The 26,503-nt window shown below is 54.0% G+C and overlaps 15 protein-coding genes across 15 annotated transcripts; 8 read left to right on the top strand and 7 right to left on the bottom strand.

The window, feature by feature from the left end:
* Positions 1 to 2,327: 2,327 nt before the first annotated feature.
* KRP23_3663 (uncharacterized protein) lies at positions 2,328 to 3,198 on the bottom strand (the record flags this gene model as incomplete). The annotated part of the gene is made up of 5 exons (XM_067888542.1): positions 2,328 to 2,384; positions 2,463 to 2,636; positions 2,705 to 2,805; positions 2,895 to 2,959; positions 3,044 to 3,198. The coding sequence occupies 5 exons, from the start codon at positions 3,196 to 3,198 to the stop codon at positions 2,328 to 2,330; spliced, it is 552 nt and encodes a 183-aa protein (XP_067747776.1).
* Positions 3,199 to 3,960: 762 nt separating this feature from the next.
* KRP23_3662 (uncharacterized protein) lies at positions 3,961 to 4,405 on the bottom strand (the record flags this gene model as incomplete). The annotated part of the gene is made up of 3 exons (XM_067888541.1): positions 3,961 to 3,986; positions 4,086 to 4,145; positions 4,222 to 4,405. 3 exons carry the CDS (start codon positions 4,403 to 4,405, stop codon positions 3,961 to 3,963), a joined length of 270 nt encoding a protein of 89 aa, XP_067747775.1.
* A 261-nt stretch (positions 4,406 to 4,666) lies between these two features.
* KRP23_3661 (Radial spoke head 1-like protein) lies at positions 4,667 to 5,443 on the top strand (the record flags this gene model as incomplete). The annotated part of the gene is made up of 4 exons (XM_067888540.1): positions 4,667 to 4,681; positions 4,745 to 4,922; positions 4,987 to 5,076; positions 5,133 to 5,443. 4 exons carry the CDS (start codon positions 4,667 to 4,669, stop codon positions 5,441 to 5,443), a joined length of 594 nt encoding a protein of 197 aa, XP_067747774.1.
* Positions 5,444 to 6,230: 787 nt separating this feature from the next.
* KRP23_3660 (Alpha,alpha-trehalose-phosphate synthase [UDP-forming] A) lies at positions 6,231 to 9,635 on the top strand (the record flags this gene model as incomplete). The annotated part of the gene is made up of 5 exons (XM_067888539.1): positions 6,231 to 6,512; positions 6,688 to 7,046; positions 7,124 to 9,220; positions 9,297 to 9,345; positions 9,423 to 9,635. 5 exons carry the CDS (start codon positions 6,231 to 6,233, stop codon positions 9,633 to 9,635), a joined length of 3,000 nt encoding a protein of 999 aa, XP_067747773.1.
* Positions 9,636 to 9,733: 98 nt separating this feature from the next.
* KRP23_3659 (Spliceosome-associated protein CWC15-like protein) lies at positions 9,734 to 10,747 on the bottom strand (the record flags this gene model as incomplete). Its single annotated transcript, XM_067888538.1, has 5 exons — positions 9,734 to 10,049; positions 10,120 to 10,276; positions 10,341 to 10,456; positions 10,522 to 10,582; positions 10,675 to 10,747. 5 exons carry the CDS (start codon positions 10,745 to 10,747, stop codon positions 9,734 to 9,736), a joined length of 723 nt encoding a protein of 240 aa, XP_067747772.1.
* A 180-nt stretch (positions 10,748 to 10,927) lies between these two features.
* On the top strand, positions 10,928 to 12,963 carry KRP23_3658 (uncharacterized protein; the record flags this gene model as incomplete). Its single annotated transcript, XM_067888537.1, has 10 exons — positions 10,928 to 11,026; positions 11,098 to 11,104; positions 11,176 to 11,241; positions 11,329 to 11,340; positions 11,502 to 11,535; positions 11,597 to 11,787; positions 11,846 to 12,054; positions 12,129 to 12,221; positions 12,289 to 12,365; positions 12,441 to 12,963. The coding sequence occupies 10 exons, from the start codon at positions 10,928 to 10,930 to the stop codon at positions 12,961 to 12,963; spliced, it is 1,311 nt and encodes a 436-aa protein (XP_067747771.1).
* An 85-nt stretch (positions 12,964 to 13,048) lies between these two features.
* On the top strand, positions 13,049 to 14,940 carry KRP23_3657 (Intraflagellar transport protein 56; the record flags this gene model as incomplete). Its single annotated transcript, XM_067888536.1, has 4 exons — positions 13,049 to 13,311; positions 13,386 to 13,439; positions 13,501 to 13,877; positions 14,015 to 14,940. The coding sequence occupies 4 exons, from the start codon at positions 13,049 to 13,051 to the stop codon at positions 14,938 to 14,940; spliced, it is 1,620 nt and encodes a 539-aa protein (XP_067747770.1).
* Positions 14,941 to 15,039: 99 nt separating this feature from the next.
* KRP23_3656 (uncharacterized protein) lies at positions 15,040 to 15,297 on the bottom strand (the record flags this gene model as incomplete). Its single annotated transcript, XM_067888534.1, has 1 exon — positions 15,040 to 15,297. One exon carries the CDS (start codon positions 15,295 to 15,297, stop codon positions 15,040 to 15,042), a length of 258 nt encoding a protein of 85 aa, XP_067747769.1.
* A 226-nt stretch (positions 15,298 to 15,523) lies between these two features.
* KRP23_3655 (uncharacterized protein) lies at positions 15,524 to 16,417 on the top strand (the record flags this gene model as incomplete). Its single annotated transcript, XM_067888533.1, has 1 exon — positions 15,524 to 16,417. One exon carries the CDS (start codon positions 15,524 to 15,526, stop codon positions 16,415 to 16,417), a length of 894 nt encoding a protein of 297 aa, XP_067747768.1.
* An 89-nt stretch (positions 16,418 to 16,506) lies between these two features.
* KRP23_3654 (uncharacterized protein) lies at positions 16,507 to 18,225 on the bottom strand (the record flags this gene model as incomplete). Its single annotated transcript, XM_067888532.1, has 7 exons — positions 16,507 to 16,557; positions 16,628 to 16,741; positions 16,811 to 17,077; positions 17,151 to 17,402; positions 17,479 to 17,825; positions 17,896 to 18,039; positions 18,156 to 18,225. 7 exons carry the CDS (start codon positions 18,223 to 18,225, stop codon positions 16,507 to 16,509), a joined length of 1,245 nt encoding a protein of 414 aa, XP_067747767.1.
* Positions 18,226 to 18,365: 140 nt separating this feature from the next.
* Positions 18,366 to 19,394, top strand: KRP23_3653 (Phragmoplastin interacting protein 1; the record flags this gene model as incomplete). The annotated part of the gene is made up of 1 exon (XM_067888531.1): positions 18,366 to 19,394. One exon carries the CDS (start codon positions 18,366 to 18,368, stop codon positions 19,392 to 19,394), a length of 1,029 nt encoding a protein of 342 aa, XP_067747766.1.
* A 126-nt stretch (positions 19,395 to 19,520) lies between these two features.
* Positions 19,521 to 20,051, bottom strand: KRP23_3652 (Eukaryotic translation elongation factor 1 epsilon-1; the record flags this gene model as incomplete). The annotated part of the gene is made up of 1 exon (XM_067888530.1): positions 19,521 to 20,051. The coding sequence occupies one exon, from the start codon at positions 20,049 to 20,051 to the stop codon at positions 19,521 to 19,523; it is 531 nt and encodes a 176-aa protein (XP_067747765.1).
* Positions 20,052 to 20,189: 138 nt separating this feature from the next.
* Positions 20,190 to 22,274, top strand: KRP23_3651 (3'-5' ssDNA/RNA exonuclease TatD; the record flags this gene model as incomplete). The annotated part of the gene is made up of 1 exon (XM_067888529.1): positions 20,190 to 22,274. The coding sequence occupies one exon, from the start codon at positions 20,190 to 20,192 to the stop codon at positions 22,272 to 22,274; it is 2,085 nt and encodes a 694-aa protein (XP_067747764.1).
* A 150-nt stretch (positions 22,275 to 22,424) lies between these two features.
* KRP23_3650 (Kelch domain-containing protein 3) lies at positions 22,425 to 23,732 on the top strand (the record flags this gene model as incomplete). The annotated part of the gene is made up of 1 exon (XM_067888528.1): positions 22,425 to 23,732. One exon carries the CDS (start codon positions 22,425 to 22,427, stop codon positions 23,730 to 23,732), a length of 1,308 nt encoding a protein of 435 aa, XP_067747763.1.
* A 117-nt stretch (positions 23,733 to 23,849) lies between these two features.
* KRP23_3649 (putative threonine--tRNA ligase 1, cytoplasmic) lies at positions 23,850 to 26,450 on the bottom strand (the record flags this gene model as incomplete). Its single annotated transcript, XM_067888527.1, has 4 exons — positions 23,850 to 25,252; positions 25,557 to 25,887; positions 25,945 to 26,005; positions 26,068 to 26,450. 4 exons carry the CDS (start codon positions 26,448 to 26,450, stop codon positions 23,850 to 23,852), a joined length of 2,178 nt encoding a protein of 725 aa, XP_067747762.1.
* Between the last annotated feature and the right edge of the window lie 53 nt (positions 26,451 to 26,503).

The following is a 26,503-nucleotide window of genomic DNA, read 5'->3' as shown; positions in this document are numbered from 1 at the left end:
AAGTACAACTGGACTGCGCACGGCCAGATTTTGAGGTTGTCAGATTGCGCGTCGACACGCGGATTTCTCCAGCTCGTAAAAGCTTGCAAAAACGGACAAGTAACGTTAGATGCATTAATGACCACTCGGAGATCGACTTATGGTGATCCAAGCCGAGGTGACATCACGCTGCTAGAGGCTGGATAGGGCACGCATCTATGGTCAGAGAGTGAATTTGGTTGAAAAGGAAGGTATTTGTGCGCTGAGAAAAGGAACGCCTTTGCAGACGTTGCGGAAACACTTTCATAAAATGACGGAGTGTGGACAGGTGGTATTATAGTTTACGTGGCTCGCACAGGCACCTTGGTTACATTCAATTTAATTGAGAGATGGATCCATTATTCTTATGAAGGATTTTTGATTGATAGAAAACGGATACAGATTGCAATACAGTATGCGATTCCAACAACGGTACCTCATTGTCCAATATTTCCTGCTTTGCTCAACAGAATCCGATGAAAGAAAACGAAAAGATCGAAAGCGGGGTCACTGTGTTCGCTCCATTTTCTGCTCCAACGTATCGCTTTGTCATTTCAAGCAAAGCAGCGAAGCTAAATCTTCTGCTTGAGGATCGAAAGAGCAAGAAACAATGGAGCACGGGAGATTTGGAGGAAACTGATCTCCTGACGAGCGCCAACAGGATCCCAAACGCAACTCCTGCGGACTACGTTTCGGTAAGCGTGTCCGTTTTATCGTAAGCCAAGATGCAGCTGGGAGGAAGTGCTGATTTATCAAGTGTGTGAGCAGGTTTTCCATGGAGCATTGAATTACATGATGGGTGTGGCTGTTGCTACCGATACGGATGACGACTCTGATCAAACTTGTAGTGAAGATTCCAGTGAAGAGGACGAAACAAAGATGAGGAGTTTCAGGTGAGGAATCAGAAGTTGAGGATGATAGCCGCGATGTCTTCGTTGGACTCAACTCACAGCTGGACCCTGCTAAGATCCGTCGAAAACTTCTTTTACTCGATAATGATGCTCTTCAACTCGAACTTTCAGTCTAGGTCCGAGTGCTCGATTCCGCTTGGGCGGCAAAGTACTTATTTCGCTTGGAACCGATTTTACTTGATATTCTCGAAGCTAAGATCCGCGATGTTGTAGAAGTTCTGGCGGTGACGCGTAAATGGTTGTGGAAGCCAAAAAGGCATGAGTGGTGCATTTGACAGCCACGACTGGTAGTGCTGCAGATCTCATTGATAAGTACAGATCAAGTGGACTTCGGTGGAAGGCGGCGTTTTCAACAAGGACGATGTGTACGAGCTTGTCGTTTCCTTATCGGAGTGCTACATTATAGCTGTGAAGATGCATCTTCAGCCATCCCAACATGGTGCAAACGTTGAGTTATATGTCGACGGGGAATGCGTTCAACATGACCATTTACAAGTAAGTGCTGACAGGACGAGTAGTGTTTTGCCTATGCTGAGCACTCGTTTGATCAACGATAACAAACTGGCGGTTGTTGTTACGGATGCCCCAAGCAATATTGAAGCAAGTCTAACAGCCACGAGAATTGGTGATTAATGCAGCTTGCCAGTAAATAGCCACGTGGATAGTAGCTCGGATAGCTTTGAAACTTCATGTAATAGTGATTTCATTTACGATGTTTGTATTCTGGGGAATAGCTTGGCGTGGGAACTACATAAAGCGGAGCGTGCTTATCTAACGGACGAGATCATTCTCAAGGTGCCCTGGGAACGAGCTCAACGTTCAGAACAAATATCGTCGATCAACTAAAGGAAAATGGAACAGACTCGAAGTGGGGGTTGAACTCCATCGAGGGCCTTAATCCTTACTGCAAGAACATATCACAAGCTAGTGGGAACACATTATCGAGTGCTGTACTGGTGGGATGTACAGTATGCCGTTTCTGTCATTCGCTGTAAGCTGCAAATTTCGTCATGAATGTGCTGGGTCAGACGAATTAGTCATTGCAGTCGCTCCAAGCGAAGAACTTTGTGCTTAATTATGCCATCGACAAGTGGGAATGCAATGCTTCTCTATTGCAGTATTTAGTGTGTGATGCCCTCCAAAAGTGGGTTGAACTGAAGCCCAAGCGCAATGCCAAGAACCAGCATGTGTGGGAAACCATTTGCGACGAGGTTTCCCACAATTGCAAGGTATGGAATGTAAAGCGCCGGGCTGGTGGTCCAGCAGATGAAGCAGCGGGATGTCGATGTCCTTCCAGAACTCGTAGCCGCCGTTCACGTTCAAGTAGATAACGTGGTCGCTACCCCACACGCACTTCAAAAGGCGTGAAAGCGCGGCAAAATGCGGCGAGGAACGTTGTCAAATAGCCGAACCGACGAAGCTCGATCCGTGCATGCCGCCGTGGCCGGTCGTGATCTGACCCCAGTCGAATAAGACGTTAGTGAGGAGCCTGCCTAACTAGACGTAGGTTGGCATTCATAACGGTATTACTACGTAAAGGCACACCGGCAAGAACCAGAGGTGGTGCGTCGCGAAGAACGTTTTGGAGAACGAGCGGTTCTCCGGGTACGTTAGGTAGTTCATGGCACCCGTGATGAACTTGCCGTTCAGGATGAACGACAAGCTGTCAATATACCACAACAGCTGATCTCCCGACACTGTCACCATCTACAGCAATAACCATGAGTGCACAAGTTTCAAGGCCCCTCCATCAACTCGGAGTACAAATTACTCACAGCCACGCCAACCAGGAAGGGTTTGGAAAAATAGAGCGCCATGACCACGAGCACGAGTGACACGTTGCACGCCCAAAGCATCTCATACAGGACATAGGTCCCTACATTGGCAATACAATACACGCACGCATTTAATCCCCACGTGAAGACGCCTCCTCCAGCATCACCAAAACCAAGCCAATCCACCCACCGTGCTCGTAGAAGCGGGAGAGCGTCAGCATCACAGTATACAAAGCGACAAAAGCCCCCATTTTCCTGTTCATAGGGGACACAATCATGGTGCTTTAGATTCTGCTCCCTCTGCATTGCCAAGCTACAATTTGTCAACGGTGTACGAACGGGAAGTTCATGCTGTCGTCCTGGTCCTCCGCCGCGAAGTAGTCGTCCATCTGAAGCGCGAGCCACGAGACGACAGCGTATCCCACCACCAGCACAGCAAGGACGCGCGGAAGGTCCTTTTGCGAGACCTGCACAGGCACGGGAGGCGTCGGCATGATCAATCGCCTGGTGATCTCCTCTATTGATTATGGCGTGTGTCCTGCAATTTACGACCGTAGTTTACGGTGCGTAAATTACGATGTAGTTTACGTCTATCGACGCGCCTTCGATGACACGCCGTACTGCTTCAAGAATCGCGGCAGGTCCATACTGTTAGCGTACGTGGTGGCCTGCGCGACGCCTCGGTGCAGATACAGTCGCAATAGCTCGTTCGTGTAGCTCAGCAAGTCCGGCATAGCTTCTTGTTCGTCGCCGTTGAAGCGGCCAAGTACGAATTTGTCCATCGCAGTGCCCGATGGTGCTCCGGTGTTGCCGCCTACGAACCAGTGCGGCGCACCAACGCCGATGCGAAGACGAGCGAAGCGCTCGGTGCCCACACTTGATGATGTCACGCACGCCGTTCTGGCCGCCGGGTCCTCCCTTCGCCTTGAAGCGACACTCACCGAACGGTAACGCCACGTCATCCGAGACCACGAGCAGCTCGTCCTGTCGGTTGAGAGATAGCGGATTCTTCTTGAGTCGCCAGCGATGCGAATTCATGAACGCCCGGACAGCAGTGCCAGAGCAGTTCATGTAGGTCGTTGGCCGTAACAGCGCCACATTCACCTTGTCGTGTGGAACACCCTCGTTCACAGTTCGGTCCTTGGCACGCTTTGACGAACGGCTCACCAAGTCGTCAACAGGGTAAGTGTACCCTTTGTCCGCTGCGTCTTGCTGGAAAGCCACCGGAACCGTGCCACGTCGCCATGGTTCCCGCTTCATGCTGTAGCTGCAAGTGTTTTCCCTGCACAAGCACAGCAACACTTAATGCTCTGCTCACTTCTGCAACAGTCTTGCAGCAGCCACATAGCTGCGTGCAAGCCTCTCTGATAGAGCTACCCACCGTCACTTGAGACGCGTACGTTTGAGGAAGTGCTCCCCAGCCACGAAACCAATGTTGTGCCTGGCAAAACCAATGCACATGGCAGCAGAAAATATTAATCGAAGGTCTGCATAATGTTGCAAACCTGTGTTTGCACCTGGTGTTGGAGAACTTGTCGCCGGGTTGCCCAGCCCCACGATGAGTTTGCGCACGTGGTCGTATTTAGGCGGAGACACGGCCTCCTCGCCTTCCGCATTGCTGTCGCTGGAGAAGCTGCTCACGAACAGGTTCCCGCGCTGGCCAAGCGGGGTATGCAGCACTCGGCGCCATACGCGCAGCATGTCGACGACGAAGTGAGCGAGGCGAGCGATTAGTACTGACACAATAGTCATCAATCATTCAAGCACGATTACCGTCTTTGACTCCATTTGTTCAATAACAGTTATTTCAAATATTCAGTATAACAGGCTTTTAATGCACAATTATGATGGGATATCATCCGATACAGCAGGTTATATATTTCACGTGTTTTGTGCACACTTGATCCCAATACGGTCTCGGATCTGGACGCGAAACGACGCAGTGGCAATTGAGCACTTGACATGAGCGAGGAGGCGGTACGATGGACGGGCTATGGCAATAGAACCAACGCTGCTGATGGAGTTGTATTTGTTGGACAGGAATACTTGGTGAGCTACGTGGACGACCGTCCGGAGGAAGCCAAGTACTTGCGTCGCGAGGGCGAAGTGAAGATCACGTACGCCAATGGCGACACCTTCGAAGGGGCTATTGGCCCGGAGCGACTCAAGCACGGAGAAGGGAAATACACGTGGAACCAGCGCAATCCAGAGGGAGAGCGTGAGTGAAGCGTTGGTTTGTTGTCGTTGATGTCGGCTTTCTTACTGATGCTTGCGCTTGTTAGTCTCGGTGTTTGCGACGTTCGAGGGGACGTACGTGAACGGCAGCAATGGACTCGGAAAAATGACGTTCGCCAATGGAGATGAGTACCATGGTGAGTGGAAGGCGGACAGATGACGGGTGAGGGTTCCTTCATGTACGCGAATGGAGACATCTTCAGCGGCAGATTCGAGAGCGGCATCCGCTTCGGCAAGGGTACGTACGAGTTCGCGGCTGACAAGAGCCTCTTTGTGGGAGAATGGGCAGATCACACGATCACGAACGGGAAGTGGGTTTTCAAGGACGGCGGGTCATACGTCGGGCGCTTTGAGAACGGGAATCCGATTGGAAACTGCATGCTCAAGTTCCCGAGCGGTCTACAACAGGACGGCGAATTCGTCAAGGCCCAGGCGACGAATGATGCTGGAGAAGATACGACCGTGCACAAGTTCGTTGGTGGCATGATCGTCAAAGTACGCTAACTCATGAGCGCTCATCGACCGCTATCGCCTTTGCATCAGCCTAGTGAGCAATTCATGATTCTATATAAACCTTCCCAACACGGCTTGTCCATCGCGATCGTCTCAAGCACAGCACTCATTCGTATCCCCGTTTGCCACAGTCGTTACCTTGGTAAGGGCTGCCGCCGTAGTCCTACAAGCACACTAATTGGCACTTTTTCTCAACTACTGCCCAGTGGTTCGCCAGTAACACGATGTGCACTACTACAGTAACAGTAGCTCGATCCCAGACTGCTACGTACTTCTAAGTAGTACTATAGTACTGTCGAACTGCAGTACAGCGTACGTCGACTACCGAAAATGGTTAAACTTGAGCGACTTCGTCTTCGAAGAGTCTCACCGCGAATGACAGCACGTTATGCTTCAAGATGACTTGCAGCTCCGCTCGCTCGTTTTCAATTCTCGTGCGAAGCGAGCTACTTACTTGTGTAGTTGACGTCAGGGAAATAAATGGTTGAGCTGAGATCCATCTAACCTGATAATCCTGTAATATACGATATGGTGTTTAGAATATTGATGAACCTTGCAAAATTGGAAATTCTGATTGGTTCATATATACTAGTTGTAGAAGGTTCAGTCGCTGAGAATGACTCGCGTGTGGAAAATGCCCGTTGTGTTGGCGCACCTCGTCGCAGATCTTCTCGCGTGTGGGTCGAGCTCGACCGCCGCTTTCTCGCATATCTAACTGCTCCGCTATCTCGTCACTCTCGAATCCGCCTCGTAGCGCTCGCAAATCGACTTGAACGTAATGAGCGATGATATTTCGGGGCTCGGGGCCATCCTGGTGGACGAGGAGTACTTAAACAGCGCCACTAGCAGCGACATCGAGCTGTCTCGACCTGTGAGACCTGCTCCATCGTTTTCTCCAGATCCGCGCGAGTCCAGACGTGCCAGTATCGACGCTTATGACGCCCGGGAAGACCATTTTGGATGCGAAGACGGAGACGATGCTGAAGACGACGAAGAGGGAGGGACGACGTTCCTGTGGGGATACAAGACGATGAAGACGCCCAGGAGGACGTTGTGTCAAGTGAGAGGATGTGGAGGACCCTCCGCCGCAATTGCGGTCTCGGAGCATCCTCACAGAAGGCAGAACGGCCGCCGACCTCCATGCTGCTTTGCGGTCCCCTCCACGCTCCTTGTCGTCGCTTGGCGGCTTTGGAGCAGAGGAGGGGGATGTGGTGGAAATGAATGCGAGGGAACAGGAGCTTTTGGTGAATATTCAAGAACTGCAGCGCCAGTTATCCATGGTGCAGATCCAGACGGACAAGCCCCAAGAGGAGATCGTGCCGCCTATGATGGATGCACGGCATCGACTCATTATGGTGTCGAATCGACTGCCGATCTCCTTCCAACGCAATGAAGCGACGGGGGAATGGAGCTTCTCGATGAGTTCAGGAGGGCTTGTGACGGCGTTGAATGGCATTCGAGATCAGGTGCCATTCATTTGGATTGGGTGGCTTGGAGAGGAGATCCCGCATGATGAACAGAGCAAAGTACGCGAGAAACTGGCGAGAGAGTTTAACTGTGTGCCGGTGTTCTTGTCTAAGGAGATCGCTGCGCGGTATACAACGATTTTAGCAACGATATCCTGTGGCCGATCTTCCATTACGTGCCGCTGCCGCTTTTCCGCCCAGGCAGTGAAAAGAAGTTCGACTTCCGGCAATGGGACGCTTACAAGCTGGCTAACAAGCGCTTCGCGCAGGCGGTGAATCAAGTGTATCGGGAAGGAGACTTTGTGTGGGTACATGACTACCATTTGATGATGCTACCTTCATTGCTACGATCGCGCCATCCGCACTGCAAGATTGGATGGTTCCTTCACACGCCGTTCCCCACGGCTGAAATGTATCGCATGCTGCCAGTGGGTAGAGAAATTCTGGAAGGGCTCTTAGGTGCTGATCTACTGGGATTCCACACGTACGATTACGCCCGCCACTTTATCGCGGCCTGTGCGCGTGTTCCAGGTGCGTCAACGTCTCCGAAGGGCGTTGAGCATGGTGACCACTTTTCGGCTATAGGCGTGTTTCCCATCGGGATTGATCCGGATCACTTCGAGGATATTCTGAATTCGGACGTCACGCAGAAACGAATTCAGGAGCTCACCACAAAGTTCGCCGGGTGTAAGGTCATCATTGGCGTGGATCGTATGGACTACATCAAGGGTATCCCGCACAAGCTGTTAGCGATGGAACGGTTTCTTTCTCTGTACCCGGAGCGGTGCAAGAATGTGGTTCTCATTCAGATCGGTGTGCCGTCTCGAACGGGAGTGCAGGAGTACCAACACTTAGCAGCGAGTGTGAACGAGATGGTCGGACGAATTAATGGACGGTTTGGAACACTTACACACTCGCCTGTGCATTACATTCACCGCTCCGTAGCCCCCAGCGAACTCGTTGCGCTCTACAATTTGGCCGATGTATGCCTTGTGACCTCCATCCGTGACGGCATGAACCTCGTGAGCCACGAATATGTCATGTGTCAGAGCCAGTCGTGTGAGCCGCATCGCGAAGGTCCAGGTGTTCTCATATTGAGCGAGTTTGCTGGCAGTGCCCAATCGCTATCGGGGGCTATTCGAGTAAACCCATGGAACACGACTGACATGGCAAACGCGTTAGGATATGCGTTAGAACTCCCGCTTATGGAGCGCGAATACCGGCAAACCAATCTTTATCGTTACGTGAAAACTCACACTGCCAGTTTCTGGGGTAGAAGTTTCCTGACGGACCTAGAGGATGCTGTGTCTCGACCAAGAGCTGTGGTGAAGAAATTGGTAAGGCTGCCAAGTATCGAAGTGCTTGGTGCTTACGCGCGTAGTCGCCATCGACTACTGGTTCTCGACTACGAAGGAACCCTGTTTGATGACCCGACATCTGCAGGTGGCCCATCGCAGCAACGTGGGGTAGCTCCCCCCAAACCTTTTGTCAAGCGTCTTGTCGAGGCTCTCGCCAACGACCCAAAAAATACAGTGGTGCTTGTGAGTGACCATGAACGAAATGTGATTGAAAGCTGGTTGACGGACCGACGTGTTGGGGTTGTAGCAGAATCTGGTTACTTTTACCGTCTACCCAACGATGATGAATGGCAAATTATGACCGAAGACACGGACCCATCGTGGAAGAAGGTGGTGCGTCCAATCATGCAGTACTTCACCGAGCGTACACCGGGAAGCCGAATTGACAGCAAAGAAAGCTCACTCACCTGGCATTACGGTGAAACAGACCCGATCTTTGGTCCAATGCAGGCGCGCGACATGCAAGTGAATCTAGAAGATGTTTTGTGCAATCTGCCATTGGAGGTTGTTCAGGGCACAAACCGTGTTGAGGTGCGTTTACAGGGAGTGACGAAGACACTGCTGCTTAACGAAATTCTGAAGCAATTCCAACCGGATAGTGAGCCTAGCTCACCTGTGAATAGGGGATCGCGGCGCGAGGGTATGTCGCCGAGGCAGAGCCGACGACAGCAGCCACCTCCACCCCAACTCGACTTTGTTTTTTATGCTGGCAATGGAGTTGAAGACGACGAACTGTTTTTGTTTTTCAAGGAGCACATGGAGACTGCGAGGAAAGAAGATGGCCCACCGCAACCGCCAAATACAAACGCCGCTGCAGTTGCTGGTGTTGACACGCCCCCACCGCCACCATGTCAACAACAGATGGTGTTTCTTCCGACTCAATGTCTGCGCTATCGAAACGTGCAAACGTCTTCACGTGCCACATTGGTGGTAGCAAAACTGAGGTATATGGGAAAGTGCGGCCTGATCACCGAGTTCTCTGCGCTAACCGTGGCATCGTGGTGTTTCGTGTTCTTGCAGGCAATGTTTCACCTCGAGCGCCCATCAGACCTTGCGCGGATGCTGCGTGGTATGACTTCGGCTTGAGTTCTATAGTTGCCTGATGTCACACACTGAATTCCGCATGTTGGTTTTTGCTCATTTTAGCGCTGGCCATCCACAGTCGAGATGGAGGCACGCCAAGAGTTTCCACTGACCGAAGTTCATCCAACGAGTCGCCTGCTGCTGTTACTGTTGGCCCTGCATTCCATGCCTCGGCATCGATGCCATTGCTTTCAGCATTTACAAAATGAGCATAGTGTCAGCTTCGGTAACGTTTGCACGGGTTTGATGGTGCTTAATACATGTACTTCGAAGTAGTATTTATTAGCAAAGTGCTTCATGGTCAGCACAATGATAGAGGATGAAGACGCTGCTTTTGTCGTCACCACTGTCCAAGTTCTACGGCGTCGAAGGGGTTACTGGATGTACTTGTTCAGGAAGCGGCGGTGGAAGTCGTTGCGGATCGTGTCGTTGATGAACCGCTTCTTGACTTCCGGCTCGTTGCGGGACTGGTTCTTGAAGACCACGTCGTCATTCCACCGGCGTTTCATCTTGGCGCTACCTGCAGCCTGCTGCTGCGTCAACGGGTTTCCCTGGAGGACTTCGTCTCGTGACTGCATTTCGGCAGCCTTTCGCTCCTCTTCCTCCTTGCGTAGGCGCTCCTCTTCACGCTCCTGCTTGATCTTCTCGAGCTCCCGCATGAGTTCCGCCTCCTCATCTTCATCGTCGCTACTGCAAAATACCAGCGCCAAAGTTAACAAGACGAAAGGGAAAAAAAAACAGACAAGAAAACAAGACGCACCTGTCACTATCGGAGTCGCTGAACGCGTCCGAGTCCGCACCATCGTCTGCATCGTCATATTTGCTGGCCACTTTCTTGAGCTGCGACTCGCGGGCGTCGGCCTCAGCGTCTCCCAGCAACAAAATCTTCTTGTTCTCCTCGAGACGTCTCAGCTTGTCTGTGTCCAAGCAGCAACATGTCAGGCCCAACAAAACGCTAAAAGCACAGTAAAGGGGTTGCACCTTGTGCCGTGTCCTTCTTCCGGCCCTTGTCCACCTCGTACTTGTCCTCCTTGCGCTCCAGTTCTTCGCGCAGGTCCAGCAGCTCCACCTCGTTCGCTGTGCCCTGGCCGACCTGGCTGCAATACCCAAAGCCACTGTGAGTACGATGTACTCAGATAATGCATACTATAAGCGTACGTACCGCATTTTAAGGTGCCTGTGGGCCGGCAGGTCGCGCGCCGACACCTGGTCGCTCAGTTTCCCTGTAGCATAACGTACATGACGCGTTAGACGGCACCAGACGCAGAGATCGAGCCGCCTTTTGAATCTGGGTGTGCACATGTGCCCTACGCACCTCCAGCGTGCCATCCTCCCTCGTTCGACTGCCCTACGGCGGCGTGCCATGTCGGGCGGTGTGCAGTCGTCATAGTGCTTTTTGTTCTACTCGCGATTGGATAAAATCGTAGCTGCTGAGCAGGCCTAAGTTGCCGAGTTGAGCAACTTAATGGTCAGAGATTTTACAGCCAATCCATGCGCTTCAAATGGGGAAAGTTCTCAATCTACTTCCGAAAATTGCAACTCACATTTGAGTTCGAGCGAAGAGCTCCATGTCGTCGCCTCTGTCGTCGGCCAAGGTGCTGCCCTGGGGGCGGCTGGTGCTCCAGACCAAGTCACGCAAAGCGTCGCTGTCCGACCACCACGACCTGGTGCGCTCCAAGCACTACGTGGGGCGTGTGGAAAGCCGCTGCGACATCCACATCCCCAAGCCGTTCCTCAGCGGCCTGGTAGGTCTTCGCTCCCCATACGCCAATTTGGTTTCTTTCTAACGCTTCTTGTAACTTTTTGTGGCTACTAGCACTGCATCATCAGATTGAAGGGCAAAGACGCGAAGGGGGCCCGACGTGGAGCTTGAAGACTATAGGTACGCTGATGGTCGTGGGTTGAACAACTAACGGGGTTGACGTGCTAATGGGGTGTTACGCTCGCGTTGTGGGCGCGTGTGAAGCAGCCGCTACGGTGTGTGGGTGAACCGCAAGAAGGTGGGCACGCGGAGGAAGGCTCAGGTGAAGAAGGGCGACTTACTGCACTTCACTCCGCCGGGTCTAAAGGTGTGAGCATATTTCGGGGCTATGGAGGGAGAATGGATGGGTAACATGTTGGTGTTGTGTTTTTGGTTTTTAGATTTGACCCCGTTGGTCTACAAACTAGAGATTTTGTACGCTTTGGAGGACAGTTAGTGCTTTGGGTGACGTACTAACGCGTTGGTGGTTGTGCAGGCCTAGTGGACTTACCAAGAAGAACGAAGAGCTGCACGCACGGCTGAGTGCCGCCGAAATGTCGGTGGCAGACCGTACTCGCAAACGCAGCCACGAAGAGACGCAGTGCACGCAGAGTCCGTCGAAGCCAGTGCCTTCTCCGCCGCGGTCCCGGAAGAAGCTGCGGGTGGTTACTATCAGCCAACATGAGAGTGAGCCTGCCAGTGAGCCGATACGATCTTGCTAGCACTCCTGCTACGCAACAATCAGCGGCTGAAAGTGAATCGCAGGAGCCTCGTTCCAGGGCTGCTGGAAAGAAGAGACATCGTACTGACGTCCCAGCGCCGGACAGCAAGCTTGCTAAACTCCAGAAGGAGAATGAGTTAAAAACCAAGCAGCTGACAAAAACACAAGAGCTAGCGGCCTCGCGGGAGGAGAATGAAGCTCTGAAAAAAGCTCATGAAGAAGAGCTGAAAAAGGTTAAGGATCAGGCTAAAGTTGAGCTCGTCAAGCAGGTAGATGCCGCGAAAAGGAATTGGATGAGTTGCGTCAGGAGCGTGACGACTTCAAGCGAACGGTTGAAGATGTACTTACGGACCCCAGGACGCCAAATCAAGCGCGAACTGCTGTCGAGCTGGACGCCAAGGTATCGTGCTTAACTACGCTTGTTCCTATGACTAGTGATCTCACATGACAATTACTTCATTTTCCAGATTCAAGAACTCAGGCGTAAATTCAAGGACGAACAAGAACGGCAGGACGTTCAACGCCAGCAAGATCGATCTAAGACGTATGCTGTTGTTAACGAGGGAGATGGGTAGCGGTCGCATTCATAATGATTGTTGTCGTTGCTCGTATATCATAGGACCCCACCTTCCAAGAAGCAACTTATTGAGATCGAACGGAAGAATGCTTTGGCCCGTCGCCTGATGGTGATGCAACGAGAGAGGGTCGAGTCACGACAGCGCGAACTACAGCGCGAGAAACAGCAAGCTGAAGAGGAGATGAAGCTTACTGAGATAATTACTATGGACCTCTCCATTTCGTCAGGGTCCAGCCAGTCACAAGACTCAATTGACGCTGGGCGAGTTCAGAGTGACCGTCGGAGCTCACATTTGTCGGCCATCTCCAACGAGCACTCGGAGCCATCACCCGGCGATCTGCCGCTGACGCTCGATGAAGAGACCAAGAGTGGCGATACATCGCAAGGACGTCCGCCGCTATTCAATACTTACGGTGCTAGTGCTCCGACTGGTGATAACGCCAGGCCTGCTTCACTATCTGCGCCAAGCTCTCACCTGTCATCTCTAAGAGATCAAGTGGAGGATGAAGAGAGCAAGGGTCAGCAGGATGCGACTGAAGACGAAGAGACCAAGGGCAACAATTGAGGTTTGAAATAAGCGCACAAAATGCAGATATCGTGGCTCCTGATCTCGAGCAGTCGCGTCGTATTCATCCTGATCCAACCTGAACATGTTTGTGTCGAGGCAGCCAAAGCAAGTTACACGAGCTAGCAGCACGTCGCAGGACAAAGCGCAGCTGCGTACGAAGACGAAGCCTTCACGTGACAAGGTCTTCGAGTTGGACACTTACCTCGACAGACGAGATTTTGCTGGTGCGCTAACACTACTGCGGCTATTAAGGCGTCCGGGCAATGATGGACAAGAACTGGGTCCCAAGAAGACAGCAGGTACCTTGGAAGGCGACGAGCTTTACTCTTGGCGCTTGAACACCTGGTGGGTCGCGTATTGCCATTACCACAGTGGAGACTTTGGTGAAGCACTATCTCACTTTGATCAATTGATTGAAGCTGCTTCGAAGGGCGACGCGACTGCAACGGACCTCAAGAGTTGGAGACTAAGCCGTGCGTGCTGTCTGTTCTACTTGCAAAACTTCGAGGACGCTGAGCACACGGCTTTGAGCAGTTCACGGAGTGCTCTTTGCAATCGCCTTTTGTTTCTTCTGGCGCATCAGCGACAGCACAGCGAGCAGACGCTGCTAGATCGATACCAACAGCTTTCGCGAGAATCAGTCGAGGATCAGCTAGCACTGGCATCAACCAGCTTTGTGCACAACAATTTTCAAGAGGCAGCAGAGATCTACAAGAGGCTGCTGTCAGAAGGGAACAAGGGCGGCCAGGAGGGTGGCTCGGCACTGCATGTGTATCTAGCACTGTGTTACTTCAAGCTGGGCTACGATGACGTCGCACTGGAGCTGCTGGCGGTGTACCTGATCGGCCACCCGGACAGCTTCTTCGCGACGAATCTGAAAGCGAGCTGCAACTTTCGCCTATACAGCGCTCGTGAGGCGACGCCAATTCTCGACGACTACGTGCGCCGATTTCCAAATCATCCGTGTGCTCAACGAGCGAGCGACTCGCTATACGCATCTAAAGCGAACTCGACACATTCAGGATCCGCTATGACCGATGTCATACAGCACAACCTGGCCATATTCGTGTGTCCAATAGTGAATCGAACGGCATCGAGAAACATGGTGCAGCGACGGAAAGAGTCCTGACTCCGTTAGTGGGTCATCTTGAGGAAGCCCAACTGAATTTGGTCTTGCTGCATCTCAAGCGCCGCGAGTACCACAAAGCGTTCGCCTTGATGGAGGATCTGGAGCCTCGCACCGCCACCGAACGTGCGCTTAAGGGGGTGCTGCACGCTGTTATCGGTGAGCAGACACACTCCAAGGAGCACATTTTTCTCGCTGAAAAATGCTTTCATGCTGCAGGATCATCTGCCGACGATTCTGACACCATTCCAGGCCGCCAGTGCATGGCGTCGTACTTCATGCTGCGCAAAGAGTTCAGCGATGTCAACGTATACCTGAGCTCCATCGCGACGTACTTGAGTACCGACGACGCTTTCAATTGGAACTATGGTCTATCCCTAGCGGCTACAGGTGCATACCGTGAAGCGGAAGAAATATTAGCACGAGTGCAAAGCCCCGAGTTACGCTCCCAGTTGGTGCTTTGCGGCTGGCTATCGCGCTGCTACATCAACAATGGTCGTGCCGCGCAAGCGTGGGAGCTTTATCTCAAGGTGGAGAACTCGCAGACGGCGTTCGTGCTGCTCAAACAGATCGCCAACGACTGCTACAAGGCCCAGCAGTTCTTCTACGCAGCCAAGGCTTTCGACGTGCTGGAGAGATTAGACCCCGACCCAGAGTACTGGGAAGGCAAACGTGGTGCGTGCCTGGGATTCTTCCGCCAAGTCGCCACCGGACACGAGAACGAAAGCGGTGCAACGCTTGCACATCGGTGTGATGAGGCGCTCAAACTGCTGGGCAACTCGAAAAATGTGCTGGAAGCGACGAAGCTCGTCACTGTCATCAGAAAGTGGACAGGAACGTTCCTGTAAACTCGTTTGTCAATGGAATAGCAACCATTGTCTTTCATTACTCATTCACATACATATCTCGGTCATCCCCCCAATCAACAGCACTCTCTACCAGAACCTTTAAAACGCTACCGTCGTCTTGCTCTCGACATTTCGCTTTGCGAATCTCTTCGTGGGCGTCGTCGAGCCGAAAGGAGTGGCAGTTGCATTGCGCGAAGTCGCTCCTCCTGCGTATTCGCCGGCGCTCGAGTCCTCCTTGGGCGTACAGATGCTGCGTCTCGTGGACGCGGGGCGTAGATATCTCGGAAGCAAGTGGAACGCTGCGTCCGCCAGACCCAGCACTCGCGACACCACCGCCACGTACAAAACCCCCGCCATCGTTGATATCGTCGATGTTCCGCTTGCGCTGTCGCTCGCAACTTGCAAAATGACAGCAAAACCCCAAGAGCGACCCGTTCGCTGGCACCAGCAATTCTTCATTGGATGATTTGCCTGTATCATCAGAGGTCCGCTGACAGCGGATAATGACAAAGACCTTTGCTCGCTCCAGGTTGAAGCCAACTTCAACTTCTATCTTTTCAGCCAATCACGTTCAAAGAGCATCATGCCGGTCAACCGCGAGGAATGGGAGACGCTCGTCGTGGCGGCGGAGCTCGTGGCGGCGCTGTGCACGTCCTTCTGGCTGGCCATGCAGCGCTCCGGGCGCGTGGACCGCCGTGCACTGTCCAGCGACGCCGCCGCGCTCCTGCAGGCTCGCAGTTGCTGGTCCTTGCGCGCTTTATTGGCCTTCAGAGCGGGTGCCGCGACCTTCTTCGTGCTGGTGCAGATCTGCGATGTGTGGCGCTCTGGCGGCCGCTGTCTGGCCTTCTACACGTCCTGGAACTTCATTCTGCAAGGCGCGTACTTCTGCGGGGCTGCGTGGTGCACTCACGGTCAATTGCAGCGCCGATTGGATGAGAGGACGGCGAGCTACACGGCGCTCAAGGACGGAGATGACGATGGCACTGGGAGCCCTTTCGCCAGTCGCAGACGCGTGAGGACCGTGCACTGGCTGGACCTGGAGCTGCTGCTGGACGTGTGTCTGGCAGCCTCGCTGCTCATTTGCGTTGTGGTGTGGACGGTGCTGTACCCATATGCAGTGAAGATCGGACACCCCGAGAGAATCTTGAACGGAGTAAGCTACTGCCAGCATGCAGTCAATGTGGTGCTGCTACAGATCGACTTCTTTGCTTCCAGGCATCAGGTATCGAGAGATGCTTTGCCACTCATTATGGGCTGGCCATCGGTCTACGCCATCTTCGCGTGGATCGTGCACGGAACGGTGGCGAGGGGATTTTGGCCGTACCCGTTTCTTGAGCTAGACACGCCGTGGGCGCCGATTTGGTATGGGGGGCTGCTAGTTGCTCATGTGCTGGCGCTGCTGCTCGTGATGATGCTGTCCATGGTGAAACACAGCAACCAGACTGCGGTGACAGATGCAGCTGAGGACGAGGTCTGAATGGCACGGACGACGACGAGTCAAGGCTGCTAAGGATATGTTACAATTCAAGCGTACTACCAAAAACGCAAAATTTCTGCTAGTAGGGGTCAAGACGCGATCTTAACCTCGATGAGCTCGCCACCTTCCAAATCGTAGTTCTGCATAAAACATGTGAGTCGAGCTGGCGAGGAGGCGCATACACAAGGGGAAAACGTTTTCGTCACTTACCTTGAAGGTTTGAGACGCCGCCATCTTCTCTCCATCGATCATGAGAAATATACTTGACGCCTCGCATTCTTTCTCCTTTGCAATCGCTGCTAGCAGTACTTCCACCTTTGAGGTCTGTGGTGCACATGACCTGTTAGACTTCCATCAAAACGCAATCACAAATCGTGTACAAGTACGACGAACCGGGATAATCTGGCGTGTCTCCGGGTCGCCTTCCACGAATCGCAGCTGTATTTCGATGGTCTGGGCCTTCTTAGACTGTGGTGGGTCCACGAAGTCGTCGTTATTGTCGATTTTTACCGAAATCTCGTCGTGGTCGATGAGCCCATAATAGTCGAGGTGCTCATCTAGCCGAAGCTCCTGATCTTGCAAGCTCATCACAACGTCGCTTGGATTGGAAATGTTATGCCGTTTGCAGTAGCTTGCATGAAGTTTCTCAACTGTCGCAGTCTGAAAAGAGCCACAATCTTCAGTTAGAGACCGAGAAGCCAAAAAAAACAATAACTAGCCCAGGCAAACGCACCGCATCAATCTTGAAGACCTCTGAGCGCCTGCCAAACACCACCAGCCGTAACCGCAGGTAGGATTTCTTTTTCGCCTCGATCTGCTTCGAGAAGTCCACCTTGGCTTCAATTAAGTCGCCCGAATCTAAGTCTTCTCCTGCTGGAGTGCCCGTGCGAGATAAGAGCTCTCCATCCAGTGACATCTTTACAGCCGACTGTGGCAACCCATGCAACTCGCAAAAGCTCGTGTACAGCTTTCCAAATGTCTCCTTCTGTAAATTTGACAGTACGAGCAACCAAAAACATGAGTCTATCCAAGCGATGACAAGAAATTCTCCCTCCATATACCGTATGAATAGGGATCTCATCAACAGCGCCGCCGTTGGAGCGGATATGCAAGATGATGCGCAGTCCTTTATCCACAACTGGTTCCGGTGGTGGGGCAACGGGTTCAGGAGCGGCAATCACCTCCACTTCATCATCGGAATCGGAATCCAACGAAATGGCCTCGAGATTGTTCACTGTCGTCTGCCTCTTCGTAGTCGACGCCCTGTTCAAGATGGCTCGCGTCTGGTTCAGCACCTTGTCCTTCTCCAGTTTCTGTCGAATTTCTCGCTCCACCTGCAGCTTCCGCAAGCGCTCCGTCTCTCGTTCAGCCTCGTCCTCTTCGTCACTATCATCCAGTAGCCTCCTCCCTGCAGCAGTCATAATAGCAGCACCGTCAGCACCAATTGCCTCGATTGCTGCACTCTTTCAGTCACGCACCTGCTTTCGCGGGGCTGTTCCCGTTCTTGGCAGATTTTTCGGACGACGCGCTCTGTCTACGTCGCTTGGTGGGCGTCTCCAAGATTGTAAAGTCGTCGAAGTCGTCGTCTTCGTCTCCTTCGTCCGACGAAGAGGACAGCGACACTAAAGAGAGGGGAAAATACATCAATGTCTAGATGAATGTATTGTGGCTTGTAGAGCGCTGCAGAAGACAGTAATAGCGTGCACCAATAGGCAACAGAGTCGAGTAGCAGACGCACCGAAGATCTGGCGTTTCTTGTTGCGCTCGAGCGCGCTGTAGAGCTTCACGTTCTCCTCGTCCGAGCTCATGCGTAAAAAGCTGCAGGTGCTGTTGATGTGGTGCAACGACCCCCTTCCCTGTCATTCGCCGAAAACAGCTAGCCATTTTTAACCAATCACTGAGATTGAAATTGACTGGGGCAGAGCTCATTATCAATTGAGTTGCAGTCATGGCGCCGACGTTGTTCAAGAGCAAGAAGCGCAGCCGCAAGGCCGACAAGGAGACGGATGCCGCGTCCGATGCATCTTCGTCCTCTGCTTCGTCTGCTGAGAGCAGCGACAGCGAGGACGACGAGGTGGAGAACGCCATGTTCCGTCCTGCGCCCAAGCAGGACGAGGCTGAATCGGAGCTTGAGGAGGACGACGAAGAGGATGACGAATCGTCCGAAGACGAGCAGGTCCCCATGAAGAAGCAGAAGAAAAAAAAGGAGGAGGGGGGGAAGACGACGGAGCAGCCGCAGGACGAGCAAGACGAAGGCCTGAAGGAGGAGATTGGCCGCAAGACGGAGGCCACGATCTACGTGGAAGGCATCCCGTACAAGGCCAGTGAAGGAGACTTGGTCACGCACTTCTCGTCCTGCGGCACGGTGCGTGAGGTTCGCATGCCCCGCTATCAGGACTCGGGCAAGCCCCGAGGCTACGCACACGTGGTGTTCGACGACGAAGCCGCGCTGCAGAAGGCGTTGCTGCTGGATGGCAAGTATTTGTTCAGCAGATACCTGTCGATCCGTCGAGCGGAAGCTCCGCGTGCTGTAGAGTTGGCGCTCAAGGAGAAGACCCAGAACGCCAACAAGAAGGCCATCAAAGGATGCCGCACCGTGTACATTAAGCAGCTGCCGTACGACGTGGAGGAAGAAGCAGTTCGTGAGGCGCTGGCTCCCTGTGGAACGATCTCCAGTGTGCGTCTGCCGATGTGGAACCACACCAAGAAGCTCAAGGGCTTCGGATACGTCGAATTCTCGAGCGAGGACGAGGCGCTGGCTGCTTCCCGACGCAGTGGCATGCGCATCGGAGACCGCATGGTGCTCATCAGTCTGGACGCGCCAGGAAGCGCACCCAAGGCAAGTTTCCGCCAGCGTGATGGTCAGTACTGGAATAAGGGCGAGGAGGCCAAGAAGTCGCTGGCAAAGAAGCTCAGCGAGAAGCAGCAGCGCCAAGCCGCCCACAAGAAGCGGAAGACGGCGGCAAAGCAGAACTAGCTGTACACCCTTTTTTCACTGAGAATAGAGCTATATTTCACGTTCACCTTGCAACAAGGCAGACCTCGTCCAATTACTGCAGAGTAGGCTTGTGTCCGCGTCTACTGGTCCTCTCGGCGTCGCTTCCTAGGCCGTGAAGGCGATGGGTTTATGCTGCAGGTCGATGACGTCCACGTTGCGAAAGCCGCGTACGCCCACCGTGTGCTGCACCTGGTCGAACCAGCGCACCAAGTTGCTGAACTGGTCACGCTGGGCGGGCGTGAAGCCGCGCACGGCCGCGTGCAGCGTCCAGAAGAGCGCGGCGTCCGCGAGCGTCACGCGGTTGGCTGCCAGGTACGTTTTCTGCTGCAGGGAGGTCTCCAGCACTTGCCAGTGCGAGGACGAGGCTGAGGGCGGACAGCGCTGGATGCCGCGCGCGAAGTCGATCCACATGGCCACCTGGGCGCGCTCGAACGGCGACTGGCCCAGCAGCTCGTGCTCGCGGTCGGCGAAGCGCGCCAGGTACTTGGCGATGGTGGAGGCCTCATACAGCTCCGTGCTCTTGCCCAGACGCACGCGCAGTCGACCCGTGGCAGCAGAGCCCAGGTTCACGCCGCAGAAGCGCCCCACGAAGCGCAGGAATTCGGCGTCCGCCGACTGGTCCAGCGACACCGACATGCCTTGATGCTGATCTAAAGTGACTGGAAAAAGGGAGGCTGCCGTATAAACCCTATGTAGTGTAAAATTAGGGTCTTTGAACATGAGTGATGGTCATACCCCCAAATGGGTTACGCATTTCATTTTCGAGTTGGCTCCATGACAGGCAGACGGTTTGTAGATATCGGGGCGAACTTGACCAGCGGACAGTTCTGCCGGGACTTGCCACAGGTGCTTCGACGCGCTAAGCAGTCGGGTATCGACACTATCGTCATCACCGGCACGAGTGTGGTGGAGAGCCGTCGCGCCGTGCAGCTAGCGAGCCACCAGACATCGGCATCGGGTGTGGCGCTCTTCGCGACTGTGGGGGTGCATCCACACGATGCCAAGAGCTTCGACGAGCGCTCGACCATCGCCGAGATGCGTGCCGTGATTGCGGGCAAAGACGGGGGCCTGGTGGTGGCTGTGGGCGAATGTGGACTGGACTTCAACCGCGACTACAGCCCCCGAGAGGCCCAAGTGCGGGCGTTCCGAGCTCAAGTGGCGCTAGCCTGCGAGCTCAAGATGCCGCTCTTTGTGCACGAGAGAGAAGCCCACGAGGCGCTGGTGGAGGTGCTCCAGCCCTTTGTGGCGAACGGGATACTGCCTCAGACTGTGGTGCACTGCTTCACGGGGACGGAGGACGAGATGAAAAGGTATCTCGCAATGGGCTTCTCCATTGGCCTCACGGGGTTTGTGTGTATGGAACCTCGTGGGCTGGCAGTGAGGAATATGGTGCATCGCATTCCGTTGGATCGGCTGATGATTGAGACCGACGCGCCCTTCATGTATCCGTACAGTGGAGGGAGGCAGAAGAAAAAGGCGAGGTGTGAGCCCAAGGATATTGCGGCGGTAGTGCAGACGCTCGCTGGTTGCTATGGGATTACGGAAGATGAAGTGGCACATGTTACGACGGATAATGCGATGAAGTTCTTTCAACTCGGTGATCGCCATGAGGCCTCCGCTGGCGAAGAGAAGGCGGCGCCCCCTTCCGTCCCACCAAAGGCACAAGAGGAAGTTGAAGGTGCCGTTGTACTGGATGGTGGAGATGGAGAAGGTGGAGGCCAATTGTTGCGAGTGGCCACAGCGTTGTCTGCTCTCATGCACTGTGCAGTGCGTGTGCACTCGATTCGTGCGAACCGTAAAGTACCAGGTCTGCGGAATCAGCACCTGAGTACGATCGAGCTTGTTGCTGCCTTGTCTGCGGGTGGAATTCTGTCTGGCGCTCAGCTGAACTCGACAGACCTCACTTTTGATGCTCGCTCTGCGTTCCTAGCTGCTGGTAATAAGGGTGGGCCCTTTAACGCCGCATCGCGTACCGGTGGTAGTATCTCACTGATGCTTCAAGGTGCGCTCCCGGTCTTGGCCTTCCGTGACAGCTCGACGCAGTTAAGTTTGCGTGGTGGTACCCACGTTGGTTTCAGCCCAACGATAGACTTTATGCAAGTGCCATTGCGTTCTCTTCTCGCACATTTTGGTCTCGCCTACGATGTTGAAGTGTCCAAACGCATGTTTTCCCCTGGAGGTGGCCCCAGCGGCCAGGTGCGGGTCTCTATGAACCCGATCGAGGGTGAGAAGGCGCTCCAAGCTATCAATCTGACGGAGCCGTCTGCAGTCGTTCATCGTGCGTTCATTCGAGTGACAGTGTTCGGTTCCTCGGCGAACGAGAACATGGCCTATCATTACGCGGGTGCGTTAAAGACTGTGGTTGGCAAAGAATTTCGCAGCGGGGAGGGCACTGAACCGCTTACCATTGAAGAGGATTGTGTCGTCGAGACAACAACAGCTACACACCAGAAGAAAACGCGATTTAAGGGTAAGGCACTGAAGGAGAAAACTGCAGTATCCGCCCTCGTTGTGCTGGAAACTGTGACTGGTGGAATCATTTCAATCGACCGCACTGCAAACGTGAACGAGTCCACAGCTAGCATCCTGGCTGGTCAGATCAGCTCCAAGCTCAGCGAGTACTTGCAGAGCGGTACTTGTGTCGACGAGCATCTTGCAGATAATGCGGTAGTATTCATGGCGTTGGCCCAAGGCACGTCCCGATTGCGTGTGCCGTGCAGGGCGCACCGCACGTCAAAGCATCTTGAGACGGCTCTCGAGATTGCAGCTCGGCTCACGGGGGCTACGTACCGACTTCATGAGGAAGAAACGAGTGCTGTCGTCGAGGTTGACGGTATCGGCCTGCAACGTCACGCATAGTGCTGGAGCCAAGATGCACAGAGGATTGCAATACACATGTACCTAGCTCAAAAAGCTCAAGCTTTGTGTTTCATGGGGAGAAGTGAAGCGGCGCTTTCATTGGGCGGTCGCGTCGAGTTGAGCGACATTTGAGCGGAGTCGTCGTTGCTAATGAAAGAAGGTCCAGGAGAGCTGGCTGTGAGTTCTCAACGCAAGAGCGATGGCATGTCAAGTCGAGCGGGGCGAGTGAGTCTGCAGTGGTCAATACCCCAACTGGAAGGCAAGCCGCCGAGCGCTCGTGGTGGCCACTCGGCTGTGTTAGCAGGCACGCATCTGCTGATCTTTGGTGGACACTTCTTCGGAAGCGCCGGTGGTTTCGTGTACTTGAACGACCTGCATCGCCTGGATTTGGGGACCTCGACCTGGGCGGAAGTGATCTTCCCGGAAGAGCAACCGCGCCGACGTCAGGAGATGGATAGCGGAGAAATTGACCCGCCGCTTGTGCTACCAGCTCCTCGTTATGGCCATTCGGCGCTTCTTTTGAACGGTGGTGAGCGCATGTTCGTGTTTGGAGGCCGTGGTGCTCGAGGCGAAGCTTTCCGAGATATGTTCTTCTTTGATCTAGGTGCGATGGCGTGGTTGCAAGTGCAGTGGACGACGGACTGTCCTGTTGGTCGCTTTGGTCACGCTGCAGCCTCTGTGGATGACGAGAAAATGTACGTCTTCGGAGGCTGGGACGGCAAGAAGAGCATGAATGATCTCTGGTCTTTCGACTCGACCACCTTCACCTGGCGTCGACCGAAATGTTCTGGCAAGCCACCCACTCCGCGCCAAAACCTGTCAATGGTGGATCTCTCCAGCAATGGAGAAGGTGGCCCGCCATCTCTACTTCTCCATGGAGGGTACACCGTGATGCCGGACACGCTGCCCGTGTACAACAAGGATGTGTACGTTTTCGACGCCTCGACGATGGCTTGGAGTCGCCCACGGCTCGTGGGTGAATATCCACTGGGCACCTTCGGTCAGTCAATGAACCTTGCAGGCGCCGGTAGTGGAGCAGAGTTGGCAGTGATGCTTGGCGGCTGGTCTGGCACCGAGCGTACGCCTTTGTTCATGGGAGACAAGCAGGTTCGCGAACTTGTTAGGCTTGAAGATCGCGAGCAGCGACTTGCAAGCGGGTCGAACCAACGTGAAGAGAAACGGAGGAAGCGTGAGCACAAGAAACAGCATGAGCGCGACCTTCGTGGTGCATCTTCGTACGCGCGCGTGCTGGACGTGCAGAAGATGGAATGGCATCGTGTTGCTGCGCACGGCGTGGCGGTGGCGAACCGCTACGGCCATACGTCCACGCTGGTGGGCCCACATCTCTTCCTGTTTGGAGGCTGGGACGGCAATCGAGCACTTAACCAGCTCGTCGTGGGCGAGCTCGCCATTGCGCCTGAACCCGAGACACCTGCGGAGTTTTCTCCAGTGCACTAGTTGAACAGGAAGTGAAAAGGTTTGCATTCATGTTGGGGCTCTATTGTGTCTGCTTTGAATGCTACTGGAAGACAGCAGTTAGTCAACGACTGCAGGCTGTCTTGAATATCGCTGGACCTACTCCAGGCGATCGATAGCGGCCTTGATATCGTCAATGAAGTCCGCGAGGGGTTTAGCACCATGCACCTGGTTGTCACGCGTACGAATGTTGACCTCTTGGGCTGCTTGCTCCTTGTCGCCAACGACAAGAATGTAGTTGTAGCCTGCAACCTGCGCCTCGCGCACACGCTTGTTAAGCGTCTTGCTGCCGTCCTGCACGTCCACATACAGACCGCGCGGGGTTGCATTCTGCAGCTTAAGTGCCACTTCGTGAGCGTACTCACGATGCGCCTCTGCAATGGGCAGTACAGCCACCTGTCGGGGGCTCAGCCAAAGCGGCCACTTGCCACCCGTATGCTCGATGAGGATTGCCATCATGCGCTCAATTGATCCGAGGACAGCACGGTGAATAATGATAGGCGTGTGTGACTCGCCGTCAGCACCATCGTACGTGAGCTCGAAGTTGATCGGCAACTGGAAGTCCAGCTGGATCGTACCGCATTGGTGCTGGCGCTTCAGGGCATCCGTCACCACAATGTCGATCTTCGGGCCGTAGAATGCACCATCGCCTTCGTTCACTGTCCAGGGCTCGCCAAAGTCATCTAGAGCAAGACGCAGCTGGTCCTCAGCATCGTCCCAGAGCTCTAGCTCACCCATGTACTTCTCCGGACGCGTGGAGAGACGCAGATTGAACTTGAAATCGAAGATGCCATACACGTGCTTGATGAAGTCGAGGGCTTGGGAGATCTCCGATTGAACCTGAGCAGCCGTGCAAAAGATGTGGGCGTCGTCCTGGTGGAAACGTCTAACGCGAGTGAGCCCCGTAAGCGCACCAGATGCCTCGTTACGGTGCAGCGCCGAAAAGTCAGCGAGGCGCACAGGTAATTCTCGGTACGAGTACTTCTTCGCCTCGCGGAACATCAAGCAGTGTCCTGGGCAGTTCATAGGTTTCAGACCAAACTGGTCGTACTCTTCTTCACCGTGAGCGTGATCGTGGCCACAAGTCTCCTTGCTGTCGTCGTCAGTGGCAATACCTTGAGAGACCATGAACATGTCATCATGGTAGTTCTGAAGGTGGCCAGACGTTTCCCACAGCTCCTTTTTGAAGATCAAGGGAGTAATAACCTCATCATAACCACGACGGCGGTACTCGTTGCGAATAAAATCGGCCAGCGTGTTGAACACTCGCGTGCCATGAGGCAGGAAGAACGATGATCCCGGACTCAGAGGGTGGAACATGAAGAGCTGCTGAGCGCGCCCGATCAAACGGTGGTCACGTTTCTTCGCTTCTTCCTGGAGATGACGCCACTCCTTGAGCTGTGCATTGTTCGGGAACGAGATAGCGTACACACGCTGCAGCAGCTCTTTACCTTCCCAGTGCGACGCACCGCATCGCGTAATATCAAAAGACGACAGAAGGCCTGTCAAACGCACATAGAAGAATACAAATCGTTAGTCTCATGAATACGGTATCCCAACTTCAGTCAGCAATACAGCTCTAGCATATGCATGTTTGCCCACGTGTAGCTCGCCAACACTCAATACGAGAGGGGGGAATCGTTCGATAGACACAATCACTATAGGACTAGTGGGGAGAGCACCCAAAGTAGTTGAACCAGAGAGAGCAACAAATTGACTCGCAGCTGCTCCCTCACTCTCTTCTGCTCGTATAGAGCACGTAAAGTCCACAACACCAAAGATAACACACACACACAATTGACGTACCAGTGTGAGGAACATGGGGGCCTCGGCACAGGTCAATCAGCGGACCACAGCGGTAGAGTGAGATCGCCTCGCCGTCCGGGATCTTGTGCAGCATGTCTCGCTTGAAGTCCGAATACGCAAACAGTTCGTCCGCGAACTCACGTGTTACCTGCAGACGCTCAAACGGCTGCCGCGCCTTGACGATCTTCTTGATGGTGCGAGAGAGTTCGTCAAAGTCCGTCTCGGACACCGTCAGCCCGTCCTCCAGGAACATTTCGTAGAAGAAGCCTCCCTCACTCAGCGCGGGGCCGTCCGTGAGACGGATCTTGTCCTGGAACTTCGTCTCTAGCGCCTACAATGCCATCCCATGAGTCTCCACCCACCAATACTTCCTCGAAAACTCTCCTACCTGGCCCAATACGTGCGCTGACGAGTGCCAGAAAACGCTCTTGCCTTCGTCGCTCGAGAAACTGTTCACCCAGTCACTGTATCAGCTCCCAACCCTTCTAAGACCCCTAAAAATTCTCCTTACTCGAGCAATTGCAGCGTTCCGGAGCGTTGCAGTGGCGTGCGTAGGTCCAGAACCTCTCCCGAGCCCTCGTTCTTGGCCGCCAGCGCCTGGAACTTGGGCAGCCCTTGCTCATGCATGTGCTTGAGCACATCGATGGCTGTTGACACGCCCGCCACGCCCCTGAAGGCTACGGCGCCCGGTGTCTCTCCCGGATACTGCACTGCCAACTCCAGCGGTTGCGCGCGAGCGAGCGCCTCGTCCGTGGACCGGGCGAGCGCTGCCTGCTGCCGCTCCAGCTCCTGCGTCCACAGGTCCACGCGGTCCTCGCGGATGGAGATGGTGGCCAGGCCCGCGCGCTGGCGCAGCAGCGGAACGACGCGCCTGCACCGCACAGTCGACAGCATATTGGTGATTGACGCGCCAAATGAAAAGAACTGCGAATTGTGATTGGTGGAGA

This window comes from Phytophthora ramorum, assembly GCF_020800215.1.
Source record: "Phytophthora ramorum isolate Pr-102 chromosome Unknown Phyram_PR-102_s0003, whole genome shotgun sequence".
NCBI classification, from domain to species: Eukaryota; Oomycota; class Peronosporomycetes; order Peronosporales; family Peronosporaceae; genus Phytophthora; species Phytophthora ramorum.
Note: the sequence above shows the minus strand (reverse complement) of the source record. Positions and strands in the feature narration are given on the sequence as shown.